The sequence below is a fragment of the Papio anubis genome, chromosome 7 (genome assembly GCF_008728515.1).
Source record: "Papio anubis isolate 15944 chromosome 7, Panubis1.0, whole genome shotgun sequence".
Classification (NCBI taxonomy): domain Eukaryota; kingdom Metazoa; phylum Chordata; class Mammalia; order Primates; family Cercopithecidae; genus Papio; species Papio anubis.
The window spans coordinates 2,480,550-2,504,519 of NC_044982.1; the positions used below are offsets into that span (position 1 = coordinate 2,480,550).

At 42.0% G+C, this 23,970-nt stretch overlaps 1 protein-coding gene across 4 annotated transcripts in view; it reads right to left on the bottom strand.

The window, feature by feature from the left end:
* Positions 1–23,970, bottom strand: part of TDRD9 (tudor domain containing 9) — a 126,756-nt gene that overhangs the window by 22,699 nt on the left and 80,087 nt on the right. For 2 of the 4 annotated variants that reach the window (XM_031667775.1, XM_031667777.1), the window contains 14 exons: positions 23,391–23,522; positions 22,331–22,496; positions 22,176–22,239; positions 22,040–22,103; positions 21,672–21,716; positions 20,695–20,748; positions 13,936–14,052; positions 12,033–12,140; positions 9,966–10,066; positions 5,859–6,032; positions 3,411–3,522; positions 2,299–2,511; positions 1,939–2,028; positions 831–1,091 (listed from right to left, as the gene is read on the bottom strand). In XM_031667775.1, coding sequence (XP_031523635.1) covers positions 831–1,091; positions 1,939–2,028; positions 2,299–2,511; positions 3,411–3,522; positions 5,859–6,032; positions 9,966–10,066; positions 12,033–12,140; positions 13,936–14,052; positions 20,695–20,748; positions 21,672–21,716; positions 22,040–22,103; positions 22,176–22,239; positions 22,331–22,496; positions 23,391–23,522 — 1,701 coding nt within the window. The remainder of the gene's footprint in view (positions 1–830; positions 1,092–1,938; positions 2,029–2,298; positions 2,512–3,410; positions 3,523–5,858; positions 6,033–9,965; positions 10,067–12,032; positions 12,141–13,935; positions 14,053–20,694; positions 20,749–21,671; positions 21,717–22,039; positions 22,104–22,175; positions 22,240–22,330; positions 22,497–23,390; positions 23,523–23,970) is intronic. The other 2 variants (XM_031667776.1, XM_031667778.1) reach the window with 2 other exon arrangements.

Genomic DNA, 23,970 nt, shown 5'->3' on the forward strand with positions numbered 1-23,970 from the left:
AGTTCTTGAATGTTTACAACACGAAGAAATAATAAATGTCTGAGGTGACAGATTTGCTAATTACCCTCACTTGATCATTACACATTATATACACATACAAAATATGACTCTATATCCTATAAATATGTACAATGATTATGTGGCAACTAAAAAAGGGAAAAAAAGTGGCCTCTCAAACCTTCAGATCATGAAAAATAACTCTAACACTGATTTTGAAAAAATAGTTGAGACTCCGTCTCAAAAAAAAAAAAAGAAAAAAGAAAAAATAGTTGAAAGAAGTTTTGAAATGCTTGAAATACCTGAAATATTTTATTAACTCCTTCCATTAGGGAGGTAAGTCTTGGAATCCATTTTTAAAACTCCCCACATATAGAACATTTTCAAATCTATCTTAAGAAGATAAAAAGCTGAATAGGAGGCAGGGTGCAGTGGCTCACACCTGTAATCCTAGTACTCTGGGAGGCTCAGGCAGGAGGATCCCTTAAGCCCAGGAGTTTGAGACCAACCTGGGCAACACAGGGTGACCCTGTCTCTACTAAAAAATATATTAAATAAGTAAATAAATAATTTTAAAAAATAAAAAAGGTAAATAGGAGACCAACAAATACAATACCCACCAACAAAAACAATACCCAGTCACCATAATTTAGTCTCAGAGAAATCTAGAAGACATTTAAATTGGCGCCGCCAGTCTTAACACAAGTACAGCACACCAAATGGTGAAAAGGAACACTGTCTGCCTCCTCCTATCTCAGGGTCCACAGAGAAGGAAAGCCCGCCCCGTTCTCTCTCACACAAATGTGTGCTCCAGCAAGGGTGAGAGCACACACCTTGGACTCGTAGGACTCCTCCGTGAGCTCAGCATAGCCCTGCTGGATGAGGACATCTCTTATGTTGATGGCATCCTGGACCCCCGAGTACTGGTACACGTCCACGTGCAGGACGCTGTGCACCACAGAGAAGACCTTCACAAGGAGGGTGCAGCCGCTCACCAGAGAGGAGAACCACTGGCTGGCCCCGTCGCTCCAGTGCTCGCCACAAACAAGAGACTTTGCCGATGGTCTCATTTTGCAAATCTTAAATTCCAAAGCCTACAAGGACGGAAGGGCACAGCTCAAACAGCTCTACAAATAAGCAAAACACTCATCCCAAATACCACTGAAAACAGACCTCGTTCATGTATCTTCAATGGTATTCTCGTAAAAGTCCCAATAAAATTGATGTTGGGGTAGTCAGAATTTCCTAAAGAAACTTGGTTATGCTTTTTAACAACAATAAGAAACATTTAGAATAATTTTTAGATTGTCTTCACACTGATGGTAAAGGGCATGTGTGACTATGTCTCCAGCCTACCTAAAAAGTCTGTCTGATTTCAACATAATCAGAAAACTCAGAAACAGTATTAGAAGATACTACTGGATTAGGCCAGGCGCGGTGGCTCAAGCCTGTAATCCCAGCACTTTGGGAGGCCGAGACGGGCGGATCACGAGGTCAGGAGATCGAGACCATCCTGGCCGACACGGTGAAACCCCGCCTCTACTAGAAAATACAGAAAACTAGCCGGGCGAAGTGGCGGGCGCCTGTAGTCCCAGCTACTCGGGAGGCTGAGGCAGGAGAATGGTGTGAACCCGGGAGGCGGAGCTTGCGGTGAGCTGAGATCCGGCCACTGCACTCCAGCCTGGGCGGCACAGCGAGACTCCGTCTCACAAAAAAAAAAAAAGAAGATACTACTGGATTAAAACAACTTTTTTGCTAACTCTGAAACCTTTCATATATTTTTGGAAGAGCAGAAACCAAATTTGGCTATTGTGGCAAAACAAGTCCCTTCCCTGTCCTGGGCCTTGACTCCCCTAGCTGTAAGCCGAGGCAGGCCACCACATGACCCAGGAATCCTGTCTAGCATTCAGCATTCATTCCCGAGAGTCTTCTCTATCTTACCTGGAAGGGAAGTTCAAGAAATTGACAGGGAATCTCCATCAGAAGATGTAGATCTACATGAGACCTATTGCCATAATCTACAAAGAATACCTAGAAAATAAAGCAAGTACACACTTTAACACAGGGTCAAAAACAATGCCACACCTGAGCCACAGCAATGCAGCAGTCTGCTCTAATCCTATAACGACAGAATTATCAGTGACCTGAGCCTAAATCCACGTATCAATGAGGGAAACAGACTACTTTGCTAACTGCAATTATTTTAAATTCAATTTCCACCTATAATTATAAAAGATATTTGATAAACTGCTGTGTGTCAGTCTCATTTCCCTACTAGTGACTTATTATAGAAAAACCTACCTCAGCAGAATTTCCAGAAACATAAAGGACTTGAGCTCTAAAGTAGCGTTGTTTACCAAAATCAGCAAAAGGTGCCAGACAGACCAAGTCTGGATGTGGGTGAGTGGGTAAGGGCATCAACGTCAGTTGGTTGATTTCAGCAGTAAGCTTTTTCAGAATCTCTGAGTTTTTTTCATCAATCCTATATCCCCAAAAGTGTCCCACTTCAACCACCTAAAAAGGAAGAGGAGCAGCAGAGATGAAATCTAGAAAGGACTTTCGTAAGGAGGAAAATGAGCTTGAATCACAGGGCTGACACCCTGTGCTGCACATCTCACCAGCATAATCCTCGGAACATAAGTATTCTACAGGTTTTTGACAGGTGTTTATGAGACAAAAAGAGGGGGGTCCCCTGGTGAACTAAGGTAAGGAAATGTGTGGAATATATCCTTTTCTTGGCAGTACAAGACTCATTCTTACATAAATAAAGGTTCTGAGGTCACATAATCATTTCAGCTGGGCACAGTGGCTCACATCTGTAATCCCAGCACTTTGGGAACAGAGGCAGGCAGATCACTTGAGGACAGGAGTTCGAGACCAGCCTGGCCAATGTGGTGAAACCCCATCTCTATTAAAAGCACAAAAATTACCCGGGCATGGTGGCACACACCTGTAATCCCAGCTACTCAGGAGGCTGAGGCAGAGGAATCGCTTGAACCCAGAAGGCAGAGGTTGCAGTGAATGGAGATTGTGCCACTGCACTCCAGCCTGGGCAACACAGCAATACTTTGTCTCAAAAATATACACACTTTTTTCCCTCTAACATGTATCTTGTCACATCTGATTTATTGCAGCATTTTAAATGTACTTGATATTTTAAAAATTAACTTTGATTCTAGAATAAGTATGTTTCAATTTCCATTTTAGCCATATTTCAATTTAACAAGTACAGTGATAATTCAAGCTCACCCCCATTAACAAGATTACCAAGGTACATGAGTTCTCTCTCTCTCTCTCTCTCTGTGTATGTGCATGTGTGTGTGTTGGGGGGTGTGTGTGTGTGTAAACTTCCTATATACAACATGATGATTTTAGTTTAAGAAGGAGGAAAAGCTCAATTACTTCATCCTTACCTCTGTGACATCAATAGTTAGAAGGAGATCTGTAACTGTCTGGGACCTGTCTGATGTGTTAAATGAGACTTGCATAGGATCTACCGTCTGCTTCTGGAAGTCCACATTCACCCTAAATAATATGAATTTTTAATAAAATAAAAATCAAGTTTTACAAAGAAAACACATTTACATAAGTGAAATTATCACTTGAACTATTCTAATATTTCTATAAGAAAAGAACATTTCAATAAAATACCTAAGCCAGAGATGACAAATTTGATTTCATCTCAAACATGAATTTCTGCTGGCTTTTTGAAGGGCTCTGGAAGGGGTACACACCCCAAAAATTATATACTACCAGGTATATAATTGTTGCATACCAGGTAGTATATAATTGTAATATATAATTATATACTATATATTATATACAATTATATATACTATACATATAATTATATACCTTCCAGGTAGTATATAATTGTGAAGGCCAAGACTGTCAGAGAATATCTACTTTCAAGGTATTATCAAGATAAATAGATAAATTATTAAATTTAGACTTTCAAGGTCTGAGATAAATTCTAAATCTCAGACCTACAGTGTTTCCTAACTTGTGTTTTCAAATGTGCACCTTGACCTTTAGAAAACTATAAGAATCCATGCTTGGCTCAATGCTATGTTAGAAAACACACACATATGATTTTCCAATAAACCCCCAAAATATCATTTTCCCTTAAAGGCAATAAGATAGTAAATGCTAAACTTCTGAATACAAAAGACAAATTTGATAGAAAATAAAAATTTCCTTTCCTAATACTTTATTCTAAAGCGAAGAGAAAGAATTATAAGAAAGATCTTGATCCAACTCTTTTCCCGATCTCCAGACCCATTTTCAATGAGTGACTCAGGCAATGAGTGACTCCCCGGCGTTCAATGACAAAAGTAAGCGGAGTCTGACCTCACTAGAGCAGGACAGGTCTTCTCTACATGAAGGACTGAACCCACTACACTCCCAAACTCTCAGAAACCAAAAGTCACACACTGGGTGAAACCAGATGGAACAGATTTCCCTTCCTCCACCAACTCCTCAGATTCCTGTTAAATTCCTCCCAAAACTGAAAACTCTACAATTAAGAAATAATAAATGAGACTTCCCACATATGTGACTATGGGGATATGGCCAAAAGGCAAGCAGTCTGTCACAAATACCATGGGTGACTCAGTTTGGTCCAAGAGAAGATCCACCAGGGTGATGCCAGCTGCATGCAGCAAGTGCCCCTGCCCTGGGCTGACCAGCCCTACAGACAGCCCTATCCCTGAACCACTCTCTGGGTGGGAGTCAAAAATGCTATTTGGCAAGGAAGGGCAGCTTACTCTGGTAAGCAACTAGGTGCTCCCAGCTGCATCTCCATTATGTCCCACTGATTGCTGTGTTGAAGACAAAGAATATTCCACAATACTTAAAAAGAGAATTTGCAAAACAAAATGCATAATCCTATCCAGGAAGAAAGGAAATTAACATTAGATTTAATCCCTACTATTTAACTAAAAATTACATAAATGGTATCACTCAATCCTCTCAACAGCCTTGCACCATAGGTATCATTTCTTTTTTTTGTTTGAGACTGAGTCTCGCTCTGTTGCCCTGAGAGGAGTGCAGTGGCGTGATCTCAGCTCACTGCAACCTCTGTCTCCCAGGTTTAAGTGATTCTCCTGCCTCAGCCTCCCACCTAGCTGGGATTACAGGTGTCTGCCACCATGCCCGGCTAATTTTTTTGTATTTTTAATAGAGATGGGGTTTCACTATGTTGGCCAGGCTGGTTTTGAACTCCTGACCTCAAGTGATCCTCCCGCCTTGGCCTCCCAAAGTACAAGGATTACAGGCATGAGCCATCTCGCCCGACCGGTATCATTTCTATTAAACAGGAAAAAACCCTCAGGTTCAGAGAGGTTAGGTAATGTGCCCAAGTGCACAGAGTGAGGAGATGACGCAACCAGGATACAACGGCAGGTCCACTCGACCACAAAGCCGGTGCTTGTTTGTTTGTTTATTTATTTACTTATTTATTTATTTAAGACAGTATATTGTTCTGTCACCCTGGCTGGAGTGCAGTGGTGTGATCTCGGCTGACTGTAACCTCCACCTCCCGGGTTCGAGCAATTCTCCTGCCTCAGCCTCCCGAGTAGGTGGGATTACAGGCGTGTGCCACCAAGCCCGGCTAATTTTTGTATTTTCAGTACAGACAGGGTTTCACCATGTTGGCAAGGCTGGTCCCAAACTCCTGGCCTCAAGTGATCCACCTGCCTCGGCCTCCCAAAGTGCTGGGGTTAGAGGTGAGCCACCACACCCAGCCAAGCCAGTGCTTTTAACATAAGCTGAAGCAAGGTCAGATCAATAGTCATTTAAAAACAGTATCTGAATATGTGAAAGCAGGTAGAGCATGTCTGCCACCTCCCTCCTGAAAATACCTTGTGTTCCTGAGCTTTGAGACATTCATGCCTTGCACCTTCCCTTCAATTTCCTCTGCAGAATGAACGTTGAGTTCAAGTGAAACTTTTAGTTGAGACATCTTAATTGCCATGTACACGGCAGGAAGGGTTTTAAATCTCTCCGTTGGATTTCGTGAGAATTCCACAAAGGCTCTGTTCCACAAATGTAAATTTAAAAATAAATTTATCAGGTATCTGATTAAAAACTGCATATTCATTTCTCTCAAGATTAGACAGAAATTCTGTCACATCTCTCCTCAAAATGCCAGTAACTCTTCAATCTATAATTAATAACATGTATTAATTTCTCCAATGGAAAATTGTTAAGAGAAATAAAAGTTATAATGACATGTCATTAAACCAAAACCAAGTATCATCCTTGTATAATATAATGCAGAATAAAGACTAAAGTCACATGGAATTTGGGGCAAAAACAAATCTTACTTAATAATTACTTTCATAATTGCAAAATAATTTTCATGATTACAATAGAATGTCTTTCTTTACTATCATAAAATAAAACAGAACACAGAAAACCACACAAATGTGTAACTCAGTGATCTTTGTAATTCCCCTTCAAAAAAACCATGAAATCATTTTTTCTTTAATTTTTTTTTTTGAGATGGAGTCTCGCTCTGTTGCCAGTGCAGGGGTGTCATCTCAGCTCACTGTAACCTCCGCCTCCCAGATTCAAGAGATTCCCCTGCTTCAGCCTCCCGAGTAGCTGGGACTACAGGTGTATGCCACCACGCCTGGCTAATTTTTGTATTTTTAGTAGAGATGGGATTTCACCATGTTGGCCAGGATGGTTTCTATCTCCTGACCTCATGATCTGCCCATCTCGGCCTCCCAAAGTGCTAGGATTACAGGCGTGAGTCACAGCGCCTGGGCCGAAACCGTTAAATTTATTGCCAAGTGACATGGTTTAGATCTGTGTCCCTGCCCAAATCTCATGTCGAACTCTAATCCCCAATATTGGAGGAGGGGCCTGGTTGGAGGTGACCGGATCATGGGCGCAATTTCCCCCTTGCTGTTTTTGTGCTAGTGAGTTCTCACAAGATCTGGTTGTTTAAAAGTGTGCACCTCCCTCCCTTTTGCTCTCTTCCTTTCGCTCCAGCCATGGAAGACGTGCCAGCTTCCCCTTCACATTTCACCATGATTGTAAGTTTCCTGAGGCCTCCCCAGAAGCAGCAGCCTACACAGCCTGCAGAACCATGAGCCAATTAAAACTCTTTTTTTTATAAATTACCCAGTTTCAGGTATTTCTTTATAGCACTGCGAGAACAGAATAAAACACCAAGTAATGTTGATAAATGCCCTCCCTTACTTCAGCCTATATTTCAGTGTCCCATTCCAGGCCCCTCTCTGGGGTATGAGCAGCAGGCATGGAGCAAAAGGTGCCTGCTGGACGTGCCAGGCAGAAAGAAGACAGCATCAAGTTTACCTTGCTATGTATGCACGTTCTAATGCCCCTGGGTTCCCACATCATCACAGAGCCACATAAACAGACCTGGGCCCCTTCCTCTACTATAAAAATCATCCTGTAGTGAGCTCTCTCCTGGAAATGTACACCTTGAGCAGTTTGGAAAGATGCCCAGCAAGGGAGGTGTGTGGAGTAGGTACATGAATGGACCCTGATTCACTCCGCCCTCCTCTGCCCTCCTTCATGCCCCATCCTCTTCACTCATAAATGCATGCATTTTCCTTCCACCCACCACCTGATTCATGCACTTCTGCTTTATCTCCCTTCTTCAGAGTCTCTCCTAAGACTCCGTAGAAGTAATTTTAAACTCCAGACCTCAGCATCTGCTCCTCAAAGCTCCATCCTCCCCAGCTTCCAGGCTGGAAAGCCAGATGCTCTTGGGCTCCTCTCTCCTTTGCCCTCCACATGCAATGACCAGCCAAATCCAAGCCATCCTCCTTCCCATCTGTTGGCTCCTTTTCACGTCAACCACCACCATACTGCCTCCATATCTCAGCACCTCCGCTTTGGACTACTGCGAAGACTCCAGGCCCGCCTCTTCTCTTGTCTTGACCTCCGCTTATCCCTGAGTAAGTTCCATGAAACATGGTTCTGGACAGAACACTCAGAGTGCCCACCTAGTCACGTTCACACTCAACCATCTGCCAAAAGACTGTCCCAAAGTCAGCATCTGACCTCCTCACAACAGACTCCATCTGACACGGAGCAGCTCCGCCCAAATGGCTGCCAGCTATGTGTGCAGAGTCTCGGCTTTCCACCATCAAGATCAGCTCATGCTTGCCTCCTGCCGGAAAACTACCCTGACCCTGCGGGCACCACCTCTGCAGTGGACACTGCACCAGCCCAAGGCCTCACAACCCTCCAACGTCCACCCAAGGAAGTCTCAAATTAATGTTACTGCTCTGATATTGGGCCTCAAATAGAATGTCTTCTTCTAACCTTCTGGGCCTCTCCCATGACTTCTCACAGCAGGCAAATGTCTGTGAAACTAATTTGACTCTCCACTCCTACCACGAAGTTGAAAGCTTCTTATGGGAGAACATGATATGCCCAGGTACCACCTGTGCCCATCTGCCCACGCACCCTTGGCACCTCACAGAGTCTACACAAAGTCACCCCTGCTGTATGCCAAGAGAAATACAGTTCTTATTCTTTTAATCACTATATCTTCCTTTGCCTTTAAACACTTGAATCCCAAGAAATGGTACTGGTATAACCAGAAAGAATACTGTTACTTCCCCCCAAAAATTGGCATGACATTTGTATTCCGACTAGAGAGCTGGAAATGTGAGGAATGTAAAAGCTATAAACACCTATAAAAAAGGTCCCAGGCAACGGGAGGCAGAGGTTGTAGTGAGCCAAGATTGTGCCACTGCACTCCAGCCTGATGACAGAGCGAGATTCCGTTTCAAAAATAAATAAATAAAAATAATAAAACAAAACAAAACAAAAAGTCCCAGGCAAGAAGAACAGGAAACAAACACAGATCTCAATCCAGTCATAAAGATGAGTGAACAAAAATGCTGCAATCTCATGGGAGCCAAGACTTCTGACCCTCAAATCAGTCAAAGGAACATTCACGCAGAACTGGAACCTCACCCAGGTAAGCGGACGCACAATATTCAGGAATTAGTTCAGCTGTGTGATTCCAGCTTTAAGTAAGCTACTTTATATATGTGACTTACTATCTTACTATAATTTACATCAGAATATTTAAGAAAAGTTCAGACACTACAAGTTTAATTCATTAATTCTCTAAGTTGTTAAAAGCACTTAGGAAGGTTTTGCTTGTTAGGGAGTTGTACGTTTGCCTCATGAGGCATTTACAGGCCTACAAAGAAAATCAATATATTAATCATAGAAATGGAACTTAAAATGCTGGAGGGAATTACTCCAAATTGAAAATGGACTTAATGTTCAACTTGAGTGAATTGGACATTAAAGAAAAAGTGTTTGTTCTTATTTACAAAGCTTTGTCAAGTTAAATAAAAATTTATCAACATTCATAGAACACTGGAAAAAATTTCTAACTTTAAAAATTAAAAATCATACTTTAGGTTTTTTGGTACATAAACATTTCCTGTTAGAAATAAAAACTGAGTGATACTCCAAAACACACCATTTGCTCCTTACATGAAGTAGAGCCAAATTGAGTTTTTACAATGTTTGCCTTCCAAAAATATTCAAAACATATCTGCTTTAGACAACTATAAGCAGATACACTCTATTCTGGAGCATCTTCATGGCCCACAAAATAACTCTTACCAACGACTCACTGAGAAAATCTGAGGACAAGTGCGTGAAAGAGAAGATCACTTTAGGACAATCCGCCTTAGCATCACACTGAGTTACTGAGCCTTCTTGGAGTGACCACACTTGACCGCTAACCAGCTGCCTAGTCCTTTAGGAGGTTACTTAGCAGAAAGAGAAGATAAATTGCTTCTGACCATAAGATAAACCAAAGCTACATTTTGAAAGCCAGTTGCAGCAGCCCATAGGAGGACCCATTTCCAAGGGCACTCAGTTTTAAGAATCAGCATCTGGAAACATTTGAATCTTTATGCTTCTTTCATAATTGCAGTTGATTACAAAAATATACTTACTTTGCACCATCAAATACAATAGATTTGACTTGACCACACTGTCTAAAGAGAGACTGTAGTTGTTTATAGTAAAGAAATCCATAGGGAGGAATGTGCTTCAACTGTAAAATATAATACAAAATCAGAGCAGATTACTAGAGCTAACAAAACAGTTGCAACATTCACAAGCTCAAAACTGATGTACACTGTTTTAGTTTCTAAAAACACAGTTTGCTATCTTTAACCATAATATATAAACTCTACATATCAGTGCATTTAATGACTTTTAAATTCTAAGTTCTATAATAAATATCTTAAATAAAGGCTAATTCTACCCCTGTTAAAATGGTGTAAGTCTAATAAAGCAAATTAAGATTTGTTTACTTCTGTTTTTCCTTAAAATAATCAAGCTTACTAAACACTTCTTTTTAAAACATATTTCTACATAAGGAATAATGCAAATGTAAACTTTAAAGGAAAATGTCTAACTAACGAGAGGAGTGCATATTTCCTCATCACCACAGTGGAAGGACCAAATAGCACATGATCAAACTGGCATTGACCTTTAATGTATAAACTCTCAAGGCACCACGCTGGGTTTCTGCAGAGCACTCCATACTTTCCTCTGGACCAGGGCAACTCCTGTGCCAGCCCAGCTCTGCACAGGGCTCCGTGACAGAAGGCACGTAAGTGAAGGCATCCAGTTAGATCCTGTCTCCTCACTCCCTGAATCCACATGTCTCCTTAGGCAGGTTATGGAGTTGCCCTGAGACCCAACTGCCACATCATGAAATGAGAATGGCATGAGAAATCCCCAACTCAAAGGGTGGAGTGAGGCTCAGAGAAGAATAAAAAGTATCCAACACACAGTCTCTCAAGTGCTAAGTAAAGCTAGCTATTATGTAGCTTTTAAGATATACACACTAGGTAATTTTGGGCCCCCAGACCAGGTTCCCAGTGCTCGAGAGATGCAGGCAGAGCTGCTGAATGTCTGAGGGAGAGTCCTATAGAACCCTTCCCGCTGTGCACAGCTGAGGGAAGAAAACCACAAAGGAGCAGAGGGGTGAGAGAGGAAGCCAAGCAAAGAGCTTAGTCAAACCTGACGGCCAGCAAGAGCACAGGTGCCAATCAAATGATTCTCAGTAGCTATAAAAAACTAATGACTTCCTTTTACTGTCCCTTCCACAGGTATCAAGTGTATCTCAGCTGGCTCTCTCATCTCCAGCATGAGTACCAGCTCCTTTTGGTGCTCATCAAAGACCTCCAATTGTAATCTCAAGTCATCTGTGCCCTTTCCTTATGAGCTATTTATTTCTTCAGGATTAACAGCTGTGGTATAACAATAACCAGGAAAAGGATAAAAGCTGGCAATGACCGAGCGTTTATGATATGACACGAAGGAAATTCAAGTGCTTCTCATCCCCCCTTATCAGATAGAGGCACATACTGGAACCAAGTAATCCGAAACAGTCCAGTCTCAAATGCTTTCTTCCAGTGTGATTCTCTCTGCTGCTGGGCTTTAAACAACTGGGTTGCAAATGTTGATTCAATGGTCAGGGTCTATGGCTGATCATTAGAAATGCCCAAAGTACACACTACTTGAATGCTGATTTCCAGGGCAGACTTTCTAGCTCAGATCTCACAGGGCCCTCAGATCTGAATTTCAACAAATATAAATAAAATAAGCGCTCTCTAGGTGGTTCTGTTTGGCATCCAGGTCAGGGGATCACTGGCTTAAGCCACAGCACTCAGCTGCCAACCAATAACATTTTATTCCGTATGAAATGAAGTTGTGAATTAAGAAAATGTTCTTAAACTTATAAGTGCCTTAAATCCTTCAAAATAGCACATGATCAAATCAGCATTGACCTTGAACGTATAAACTCTCAAGGCTTCCTTATAAGGCCAGGTCTGTAAAGGGAGGCAAGAGACTGAGGGACAAGTAGATGTGCCTGAAAAGGCCAAACAAGCCTAATAATCACTCCAGGGGGAAATTCACTTACAACTCACAAAAATAGAAACAATTAGAGAACAAAAACGTTCTGCCTGACCACACCCCAGGGAGGGATGCCTGCCCCCAGCACCTACCACTACAGTTGTCTTGGGGTCCTTGCCAGCCAGCTCCCTTACCGCCATCTCCTCATCAGGCTGTCCGAAAGTAAAGTAATTTGGATAGAAAGCACCTGCCAATACAACCTGGAAAAGAAGTTTATTTTCATGAAGTAACAGCATTGTTTTATCAGTTATTCTCACCAATATACAAATCTCAACCCAGCATGATATGACATCTACGAATGTAAAAGACGGTTATCGTTTGTATAGAAAACTAGACCTTCCACCAACCAAGCGGAAAGTCACAATTCTGGTAATTTCCTTTAACAGAAACACTGAAAAAGGAACATTTTTCTCACCTAACAGAAACATCTTTCTTCAAAAGAGCTTAAGTACTTCTCAGAATGAGGCTTGGGAAAGAAACAGTGGCAAGTTGAACAAGGACACAAACCCTCCTACACACAAAGCCCCAGGGTTGGGCAACTTTCTCCACTTCTCCCCACACACGTGGGGAGGTACTCTCAGATGTTCAGAAAGAACTCCAGTTGGAACACTTAGATTTAGGGCATCAGGCTGGCATCCACTATTCACCTTTAAAATGCACTCTGCGCTGCTGGGCGCGGTGGCCCAAGCCTGTAATCCCAGCACTTTGGGAGGCCAAGACGGGCGGATCACGAGGTCAGGAGATCGAGACCGTCCTGGCTAACATGGTGAAACCCCGTCTCTACTAAAAAATACAAAAAAAAAAAACTAGCCGGGCGAGGTGGCGGGCGCCTGTAGTCCCAGCTACTCGGAGGCTGAGGCAGGAGAATGGCGTAAACCTGGGAGGCGGAGCTTGCAGTGAGCTGAGATCCGGCCACTGCACTCCAGCCTGGGCGACAGAGCGAGACTCTGCTTCAAAAAAAAATAAAAATAAAAATAAAAAATAAAATAAAATGCACTCTGCGAAGAGTCCCTTCTTCAATAAAAATATACCCAGTTTGAAACACACCCACCAAAGACTCCCCCAGCCTTAGAGCAATTTTACATCCAGGAAAACACTCGCACATTTTCAGCACCCCCAGTTTACAGGCATCTACCTCAAACCCGATTCTGTATGCATCAGACAACCCTTCCAGGAAACCCTACAGCAGAGGCAGTCTCCACCGGCCAGGACACACTTCCCGCTCGCCACATTCCATCTAACCACTAGTAATCTGAATCCATGGCCTCCAAAGTTAAAATAATATTTTCAGTGTAGGGGAATAGCTACATACACTGAAAAATATAAAGAGCATTTCACTTTCTTAAAAGATAAAACAAAAGGATCTCTCCTGAAGCAGTGATAACGCAGGTACTCTACAGAAACACTCCTCTGGAAATTAGAAATCTGTCTGGGCCGGGCGCGGTGGCTCAAGCCTGTAATCCCAGCACTTTGGGAGGCCGAGACGGGCGGATCATGAGGTCAGGAGATCGAGACTATCCTGGCTAACACGTGAAACCCCGCCTCTACCAAAAAATACAAAAACTAGCCGGGCGCGGTGGCGGGCGCCTGTAGTCCCAACTACTCGGGAGGCTGAGGCAGGAGAATGGCCTGAACCCGGGAGGCGGAGCTTGCAGTGAGCTGAGATCCGGCCACTGCACTCCAGCCTGGGCGGCAGAGCGAGACTCCGTCTCAAAAAAAAAAAAAAAAAAAAAGAAATCGGTCTGAATCCATTAAATGTTAATAAATAAAATAAACAATAAATACTCTCTACATGAATCATCAATTCAACAAATAATGCAAACTATGAAAGACAAGAATGTTTCCTGGTTCCCAAACACAGTATGAACATTATGGACCTAAAATCTCCTTTGAGATTTGGTTTGTATCAGAAAGCAGGAATAAGCGGTTTCTCAACCACAAGACCCTGTAAGCACAAAGAATCAGGAAAAAACCATCCAGGAAACTCCAGCACACCTGTAGGATGAATCGCTGCTTATATATATACTCTTGGTCCATGACAGGTCGCCGAGAATCAACATGCATGTTGAACTGTGAGATTCTAGTCTTCAATTCTTCGTATAATTCAGCCACCTAAGAAAAATACATTGAAATCTGATGTCTCAAAGGTACGTATGTTATCAGAGCAGTGAAAACACTAGAAAATAAGTGCCCAATGGGTAAAGTATAAATACATCTATAGAATGAAACACTGCAGCTAATTAAGAATCATCTTTTAGCTGTGTGCGGTGACTCATGCCTCTAATCCCAGCACTTTGGGAGACCAAGGCAGGGAGATCACTTGAACTCAAGAGTTCAAAACCAGTCCGGAAAACATGGTAAAACCCAGTCTCTACAAAAAAAAAATACAAAACTAGCTGCACGTGGTGGCGCACACCTGTAGTCCCAGCTACTCAGGAGGCTGAGATGGGAGGATCGCCTGAGACTAGAAGGCAGAGGTTGCAGTGAGCCAAGATCGTGTTACTGCACTCCAGCCTGGGTGGCAGAGTAAGACTCTGTCTCAAAAAAAAGGAAAGAGAAGGAAGGAAGGAAGGAAGGGAGAGAGGGAGAGAGGGAGAGAAGGAGAGAGGGAGGGAGGGAGGGAGGGAGGGAGGAAGGAAGGAGAAAGAAATAATCTTTTTAAAATTTTTATTATTATTATTTTGAGACAGAGTCTCACTCTGTCATCCAGCTGGAGAGCAGTGGCGCAATCTCAGCTCACTGCAAGCTCCGCCTCCCAGGTTCATGCCATTCTCCTGCTTCAGCTTTCTGAGTAGCTGGGACTACAGGCGCCCCCCACCACGCCCAGCTAATTTTTTTGTATTTTTAGTAGAGACAGGATTTCACCGTGTTAGCCAGGATGGTCTCAATCTCCTGACCTCGTGATCCGCCTACCTCGGCCCCCCATAGTGCTGGGATTACAGGCATGAGCCACCATGCCTGGCCTAAAATTTATTTTTAGAGACAAGATCTTGCTATATTGCCCAGGCTAGACAGTGCAGTGGCTATTCAAAGGCACAATCCCACACTGATCAACACAGGAGTTCTGATGTGCTCCCTTTCCAAGTTGGGCTGGTTCACCCCTCCTTAGGCAATATGGTTCCTGTCTCCCAAGAGGTCACCATATCGGTGTTGAGTTTAATGCAACACCAAATCGGCATGGCGCACCACAGCCCAGAACTCCTATGCTCAAGTGATCCTCCTGCCTCAGCCTACCAAACAACTGGCAATATAGGCATGTGCCACTGTGCCTGGCAAGAATCATCTTATTAGAAATTAATAAGTAATGTTAAAGATGAACAGCATAACACTTATAGAAAATACCAGAATACAAAATCATATATGCTCCATGATCTATTTATAAACACACACCCCTGATGGGAACCAGTGCAAACGCATAACTGTGCCCACCCAGAGATCAGAATAGCAGAGAGCCATGACCACAGCCTTGCTTTAGGTCCTCGAAACACATTCCAGCCTCTGCCATGAACATGTACTGCTTTTGTGATCAAAAACAAAATAAATGACCTATGGCCAAATAGTCCCTCCAAACAGGAAAATAAAATCAATATCCAGTTGTAATAAAAACTGTTTCACACAAAATGTCAAACTTTAATGTACACATGTGAAAATACACAATTCCAAACACCTACGAACTGACCATAAATTAAGTCACCACAAAATTATCGCAATTACAAAAAGAACACAGTTACAAGTGTGAACATAACTGGGGGAAATAACAACTAAAAAGAATTGAAAGGACAGAAAAACTTAGCAGCCACTATCTCTGTGGAGGGAGGAAAAGCCTGGGACATGGGAAGCAAGGGAGAGTACACTCAGATGCTCGCCTCTGTACCCCTGAGGGATGGAACTCTTTCATGTGACTGTAATCACATGTAACTGAACGAATTAAAAACCAAGACTATGCCACTTTCTATACTTAAAAGCAATAAAATCAGAAATTAACAAGAAAAAAATGATATTTAAAAACATTTCAGGGCTGGATATGGTGGCTCACACCTCTCAGAGCTTTGGGAGGCTGAGGCAGAAGGATTGCTTGAGCCCAGGAGTTTGAGGCTGCAGTGAGCTATGGTCATGCCACTGCACTCCGGTGTGGGAGACAAAGACCCTGTCTCTAAAAAATAAAAATAGCCGGGCGCGGTGGCTCAAGCCTGTAATCCCAGCACTTTGGGAGGCCGAGACGGGTGGATCACGAGGTCAGGAGATCAAGACCATCCTGGCGAACACGGTGAAACCCCGTCTCTACTAAAAAATACAAAAAACTAGCCGGGCGAGATGGCGGGCGCCTGTAGTCCCAGCTACTCGGGAGGCTGAGGCAGGAGAATGGCGTGAACCCGGGAGGCGGAGCTTGCAGTGAGCTGAGATCCGGCCACTGCACTCCAGCCTGGGCGGCAGAGCGAGACTCCGTCTCAAAAAAAAAAATAAATAAATAAATAAAATAAAAATAAAAATAAAAATAAAAATAAACTCTTTAGTCAGAGAGGAAACCAACACTAAAAGAAATTATAGACAGGAATCTCAAAAATCAGTGGGATGTGGCTAAAGCTGCTCATAATAAAATTCATAGCCTTAAATGTTTTTAATTAGAAAGACTGAAAATATTATTATTAATATTAAATATTAATTTCAGAAAGACTCAAGTAAACTAGTCACAGGATAACTAAATTAATGGAAAAAAACCAAAAAGCAATGATTTAGAATCCCCCACCTATTCCTTCCCTCCCAAAAAACATAGACGAGAAAACTGACAAATGAAACTAAGAGTAAGCTCTCTGAAAATACAGTAACATAAAGGAATCTTGCAGACTGTGCAGTAAAGGAGTAATCCAGCAGGCCTGGCTGTCCAGACCACGCACATTCCAGAGAAAGGTTTGGCCCTGGCCCAGCTCCTGAAAGGTCATTGCCAAGCCTCCAGGGACTCCTATCCTCCCTAATAAGAGTATCTATGCTTACCTGGAGCCTTGGGCCACACAAAAGAGTTTACGCTAGAATGTGATTTATGGTGGGGCCTCAGGCTGTAGGGTAACAGTTTCCTCTGGAGGGACTGAAGACTGAGTAACTAAGGTCAGCCACATGGGTACTCTAGGCCTACATAACCAATGCTCAATAAAAGCCCTGGACACCAAGGCTCAGGGGAGCTTCCTGCCTGTCGTTGCACACTGCGGCTGAGAATTAATCACTGTCCATAAGACTCTACTGGGAAGGGACACTTGGTAGCCTGCACCTGGTCTCTCCAGGGCTTCTCCCACGGACTTTTTTTTTTTTTTTTTTAAACCTTTGCCGATTTTAATCCATATCCTTTGGCTAAAATAAATCATAAGCACAAGCATAACAGCTTTTCTACTTCTGCGAGTCCTTCTAGCCAATCAGTGAACCCGAGGATGGTCTCAGGGACTCCCTGAATATACAAATATAATCAAGAAACGATGAGAGTACACAAATACACAATAATAAGAACAAGAAAGGTGTTACCATTTGACATGAATTTGAAATAACAAAAATTACGTGTAACTATACATCAATAAACTTCATGATCTGGATTAAATGGGTACCTGAATGAAAAACGTAACTCCTCAAAAATGACTCCAGAAGAATTAGAACCCAGAATGGATCAATAACTCCCAGGGATATTGAAAATATTTTTTTAAACTGATCCCTCAAAAAGGCACTAATCACAAAGGTGTTTTTGAATGCGTTCTATCAAATACGTAGGAAATACATTTCTAGTTATTAAACTATTGATTAAAATGGTTCCTGGACACAGAAAGAGGTTCGTCCTACCAGGGTGGTATCGACACCAGCATCTGATAGTGTTGTGCATGCACGTGCGCACACATGCACACACACGTAAACCAAAGGCCAATTTCACTTATAAATACAGAGGCAAAAATTCTAGAGAAAATATTGGCAATCAGAACCCAGCAATGTTTTGGGAGAAAACATTACAAACAAGCAGAGTTTATTCTGAGAACATGTGGTTGGGTCAACAGTGGGAAATCCATCATGTATTCATGTATAAGTCATGTACCACACAGCAATGTCTCAGTCAACCATGGACACATATAGAACTGTGGTCCCATCAGACTGTAACAGAGGTAGAAAATTCCTGTTGCCTGGTCACATCATAGCTGTTGTAGTGCACCACATGTACTCATGTGTCTGTGGTGATGCTGGTGTAAACAAACCTACCGTGCTGCCAATCATATGAAAGTCTAGCACATACAATACATACAGTACAATTCAGTTGACCCCTGAACCACATGGGGTTGAACAGTGAGGGCCCACTTATATGCAGGTTTTTCTTAACCAAATGCGGATCAAAAATGCAGTATTCAAGGGATGCAAGCCTGAGTATATGGAAGGCCGACTATTCGTGTACATGGGTTCCACAAGGCCAACTGCAAGACATGAGTATTCGTGAATTTTGGTATACAGGGGTCCTGAAACCAACCCTCCTTTATATACCAAGGGACAATTGTACTTGATAATGATAATAAATAACTATGTTACTGGCTTAAGGATTTATCATACTATACCATCATTATTTCAGAGTATATACTCCTATTTATTTAAAAAAAATAATAACTTCACATGTCTTGAAACCAGCAGCAGCAAAAAAAAAAAGGAAACAAACCAAAAAAGTTAACTGTAAAACAGCCTCAGGCAGGTCCTTCAGGAGGTATCCAGGAGAAAGCATTCTTACACTGTAAGAGATGACAGCGCCATGTGTTACTGCCCCTGATGACCTTCCAGTGGACAAGATGTGGAGGTAGAAGACAGTGATACTGATGATCCTGATTCTGTGTATGCCTAGGCTAATGTGTATGTGTGTCTTAGTTTTTAACAAAAAAGTTTAACAAATAAAAATTATTTTTAAAAATAGATAAAACCAGCCTGGGCTACAAAGTGAGACCCTGTCTCTAGAAAAAAATAAAGAATAAAAAAAAATTAGGCCAGGCATGGTGGCCCACACCTGTAATCCCAACACTTTGGGAGGCCAAGGCAGGCAGATCACAAGGTCAGGAGTTTGAGACCAGCTTGGCCAACATGATGAAACCCCGTCTCTACTAAAAATACAGAAAAGTAGCTGAGTGTGGTGATGTGCACCTGTAATCCCAGCTAATTGGGAGGCTGAGGCAGGAGAATTGCTTGAACCCAAGAGGCGGAGGTTATAGTGAGCCGAGACGGCGTCATTGCACTCCACCCTGGGTGACAGGGCAAGACTCCATCTCAAAAAAAAAAAAAAAAGAAAAAAAATTAGAAGTGGTGACATATGCCTGTAGTTCCAGCTACTGCAGAGACTGAAGCAGAAGAATTGCTTGAGCCCAGGAAGTCAGGGCTTCTGTGAGCTGTGATCATGCCATTGCACTCCAGCCTGGGTAACAGAGTAAGATCCTATCTCAAAAACCAAATAAATAAGGAAATAGATAAAAACTTATAGAATAAGGATATAAAGAAAGAAAATATTTTTACATAGCTGTACAATGTGTTTGTGTTTTAAGTTAAGTGTTATTATAAGAGCCAAAAAGTTTTTAAAAAATTAAAAAGTTTATCAAGTTAAAAAAGTTATAGTAAGTCACAATTAATTTTTTTAAAAATTTTATGAAATTAGTGTAGCCCAAGCCTGCAGTGTTTATAGTCTACAGTCATGTGCAGTGATGTCCTGGGCCTCCACATTCCCTCACAGTTCACTCACTGACTCACTGACTCCCTGACTCACCCAGAGCCACTTCCAGTCCTGCAAGCTCCATTCACAGTAAGCTCCCTATATTGGTACGCCATTTTTATCTTTTATATCAGTGATCCCTAACCTTTTTAGCACCAGGAACCAGTTTCATGAAAGACAATTTTTCCACAGACCGGAGAGGGTGGGGATGGTTTCAGGATGAAACTGTTCCACCTCAGATCTGGCATTAGTTATATTCTCATAAGGAGAGTATGGCCCAGGTGGTGGGAAACCCTGTTTTATAACCATATTTTTACTGCACCTTTTCTACGTTTAGTTATGTTTAGGTACAGAAATACCATTTTGTTTTAATTGCCTATAGTGTTCAATACAGTCACATGCTGTACAGGTTTGCAGCCTAGAAGCCACAGGCTACACTATACAGCCCAGGTAGCGGGCCACACCATCTAGGTCTGTGTAAGTATGTTCTATGCTGTTTGCACAAGGATAAAACCATGTAATTACTGATTTCTCAGAATGTATTCCTGTCATTAAGCAATGCAAGATTGTATTAGTAGGTTAAAAATTAAAACACCATATGTTTATCTTTTTCTTTTTCAAGACAGGTTCTCACTCTGTCACCCAGGCTAGAGTACACTGGTGCAATCACGGCTCACTGAAGCCTCTACCTCCCAGGTTCATGCAAACCTCTCACCTCAGCCTCCCCAGTAGCTGGGACTACAGGTGTGAGCACCACACACAATCTGTTTATCCTGACAGATACTGAAAAGACAATACAACAAGATCACATAACCATTCCTCATTAAACTATGTATAGGGAAAAAATGTTCCTTAACTTGAAAAGGAGTATTTATTAGAAACCTAAGTAGTTCTACTGAAAGGTGAAAGAGACACTCCTACTAAAGTTGGAAACAGGCAGGAAATACACTTCTTGAAATACTCATTACTACCCATGTACTGTTGTTACTTATTAAATACTTTATAAGTCAACTTTATTTGCATCCATTTGGTCAAAAAACTTAACTTACCTCTCTAATTCTCTTGATTTGAATGTAATTTAACCGTCCCCAATTAAGTTCATCCTTTAAATATATAAAAGCAGAATACTCAATATTAAGGTAATAAATTAGAGTGGAATTTAGCTAGTTTAATACGTTTCATCCAAAAATTTAATAATGAATGTAAATTACTGAGCTATTAAATATGTACTCAAGTTGACTGTGGCGCTCCCTCTCCAGGTACATCCAATTTTACATTGAAGCCAGAGAGCAGAATACTCAACCATAAACATGATACAGAAACTCTTCTGAGTCCACCTACCTCAAAAATTAAAGGTAGACATAACTTGATTATCTTGAAAAAAGATGTCTGACAAATTATATACCAACAAGAAAAATAATACAGCTGAGTCTTTAAAAGACTTTAAACAGCTAACTCATATATGTATTAGTAGAGATCTATCTAGGCACAGCAAATCTCAACACAGAAACAGCAGACCTGTAAACAGTCTGTTGAACCAAATAAGTTCAGAAGAACAACAAAGTCTGACAAAAAAAAAAAAAAAGAATAAAATGGAGGATAACAGATTACATTTCTTTTAAGCCCATTATCTAAAAGAGCTGAAAACAGAAACAGCAGCCACATGGCTCTCAATTTTGAACTGACATGTCCAACCCAGCACCCACAGCTATGAAATACTCACAGCCAAAGAGGCTACAGACACCACGGCAAGATCAGTACAATGTGGAGCTGCGAAATAAGCAGCACAGCTCCAACATAGGACTGAGAGCAAGCAGCCTCCTGAGAAGCGATGGAAGCAAAAGGACCAGTCTGCAGAGATTATGGCCTGCTACTCTTGGGACAGTCGTGCGAGCACTGTCTACAGTGACCTCAACTCCAGCTGCAGGCGGCACATCATGATTCACATGCCATGACTGTGCCAAGACAGAGTCCTTCTCTCATCACTCCCAGCCATCTAGAAAGCAGCTGGAAAGGGCTCACCAACCTTCGGGTACCGCAGCTCCCCTCTCTGTCTGCAAGCCTTCCATGTCTGAAAATAAATGATCCAAAGTTTCAAAATAATGTGTTGGCTCACTGAATTTTTTTAAGTCCAATCTCAACTTTTCAACTGTATGTTGAAAATTTACAACATAAAAATGTACAAATTTAATTTTTTCAGTCAATTTCATAAAATTGGATTTCCATCTCACCCACTTCTTCCAGCACAGTTAATTTAACATTGGACACCAATAACCCCGAGAATACTTTCACAAGATAAAACATTGTCTCTCTCTACCTCATACGTTTTTGGTATGAAAATGTACTAACAATCTGTGGTAGCTGCTTTCATGGTTTACACAACAGAAAACTTACTTTAAATGCCTCAACAAGTGCAATGCAGTCACTCTTGCTACTGCCAGAGAAATTCACTTTGTTCCTACAAACAGATAATGGTGTCATTCAATACCATTAAAATACAGTGACACTTTAAAATATGAATGTTCAGTACCTATATCCATCGAGATGCTGCCGGAAAGGCATTGCAAAAAAATTCTTCAAAGAAAGAGCTGCCGCTAACCATAAAAAATAAACAAGAAGAATGTAAGATTGTGAGAGTGGTGTTATATAAACTTCCCATTAGCATGTATTTGTTCTCACACTTACCTATAATAAGACATTCATCTAGACATCCAAATACATGTCCAAGGACTATGAGTTTACCAAGTTGCTGATTTACAGGAAGCTGGGCTAAAACTCTTCCTAAGAAGGTCAATTCACCGTCATGGGGGTTTTCATCTTCTCTCTGCCCACTCACTGCAAGTGCTCCAACCTTTATACAATAAAATTAGTGTTATCAGCAAGCACTGACTTACTCATACTTTTTCCCCTTAAGGTGGAGAGTCCAAAACAGGAAACGAAGACCACATTTTGGTGAATAAGGCCCTAAGCCAATTTATGAAAGGCTGATATGCTACCAAAAAAAACTTTTTAAATTTTCCCTTGAAACTTAGAACACATTTTACTATTTTTTTAAAAGTATGATCCTAGGAGGTAACACTAAAGGACTTTCACAAAAGTCTACTCACCTCACTCTTGAACAAATACGGCATGCACAGTACTAAGTGAAGGATCTCCCAGCTGCCACTGTCGACAAAACCTTACTGAACTATGTATGGGGAAAAACTTCCTTAACTTGACACAGTGTTTTTCATAGAAACCCAAGGAGTTATCAAATTTTTTTATTAAAGGAAGCCAAGTGTGGTGGCTTACACCTCAGTCTCAGCTACTTGGGAGGCCATAGTGGGAGGGTCACTTGAGCCCAGAGTTTGAGGCTGCAGTAAGCCATAATTGCACCACTGCCCTCCAGCCTAGGCAACAGAGCAAGACCCAGTTCATCAATCAATCAATCACAATAGAGAAGGTAAAACACCAGAGGCATCCCCCACTTCAAAGGTCAGAAGCAGAACGTCCAGAGCCCCAGCACAATATGTACACTAGGATACAGCTTGTACCAAGACCTTGGTTACAAGTTCAGAGGGCAGAGTATGAGTCAGGTGTGCAGTCAAAGAATCCAGAGTAGGAAGAGCAGGGTTTCCAGGAATGGACGAAGAAAGCCAGAAAGAGGCTGAGGAACAGAGTTAGTGGGAAAGTGAGGCAGAGACTGAGGGAGCTGCAGAACAGAGCTCTACAGATGCCAACAGTACTAACCATCAGGCAGTCCTACCTCCTTTAGTAGAAGGATGGTGCGCTCAATGTCACTCAGACCAGGCGGGGAAAGGGCAGTGGCCAGCAGAGCTCTCGGCTCACCCATGTCGAGTAATTTCGCTTTCAAGATTGTGCTTCCTAATGGACAACGCTGAAAAGAACCAAGCCTGAGATTAGAAATAATAACGTAACTAAATCAGTTAGCCGATTCACATAACCAGTGCTTCAGAGGGAAAGAGGAGGAGAGAAGGAGAGGAGAGAAGAAAAAATGGAGAGGATTGAGGGAGGGAGAGAAGAGAGAGGAGAGAGAAGGAGAAAGAACAGGAGAGAGAGACGGAAAAAGGCAAAGATGGGGAGAGAAAGAAGGAAGCAAAAAGAGAAGGAAAAGAGGGGCTGAAAAGTGGGAGAGCAAGAAAGCAGGGAGAGGGAAAGAAGAAAAAAGAGAAGGAGGACAAAAGAAGGGGAGAGACACAGAAAAGAGGAAGGAAAAAAAGCTGATCCCACAATTACTCATTATAAAGGGACACAGAAAACAGCAGCATTTAAAGACAATCCTATTATAGAGCCCACAGATACCTGAAAACATCCTCTCGGGCCGG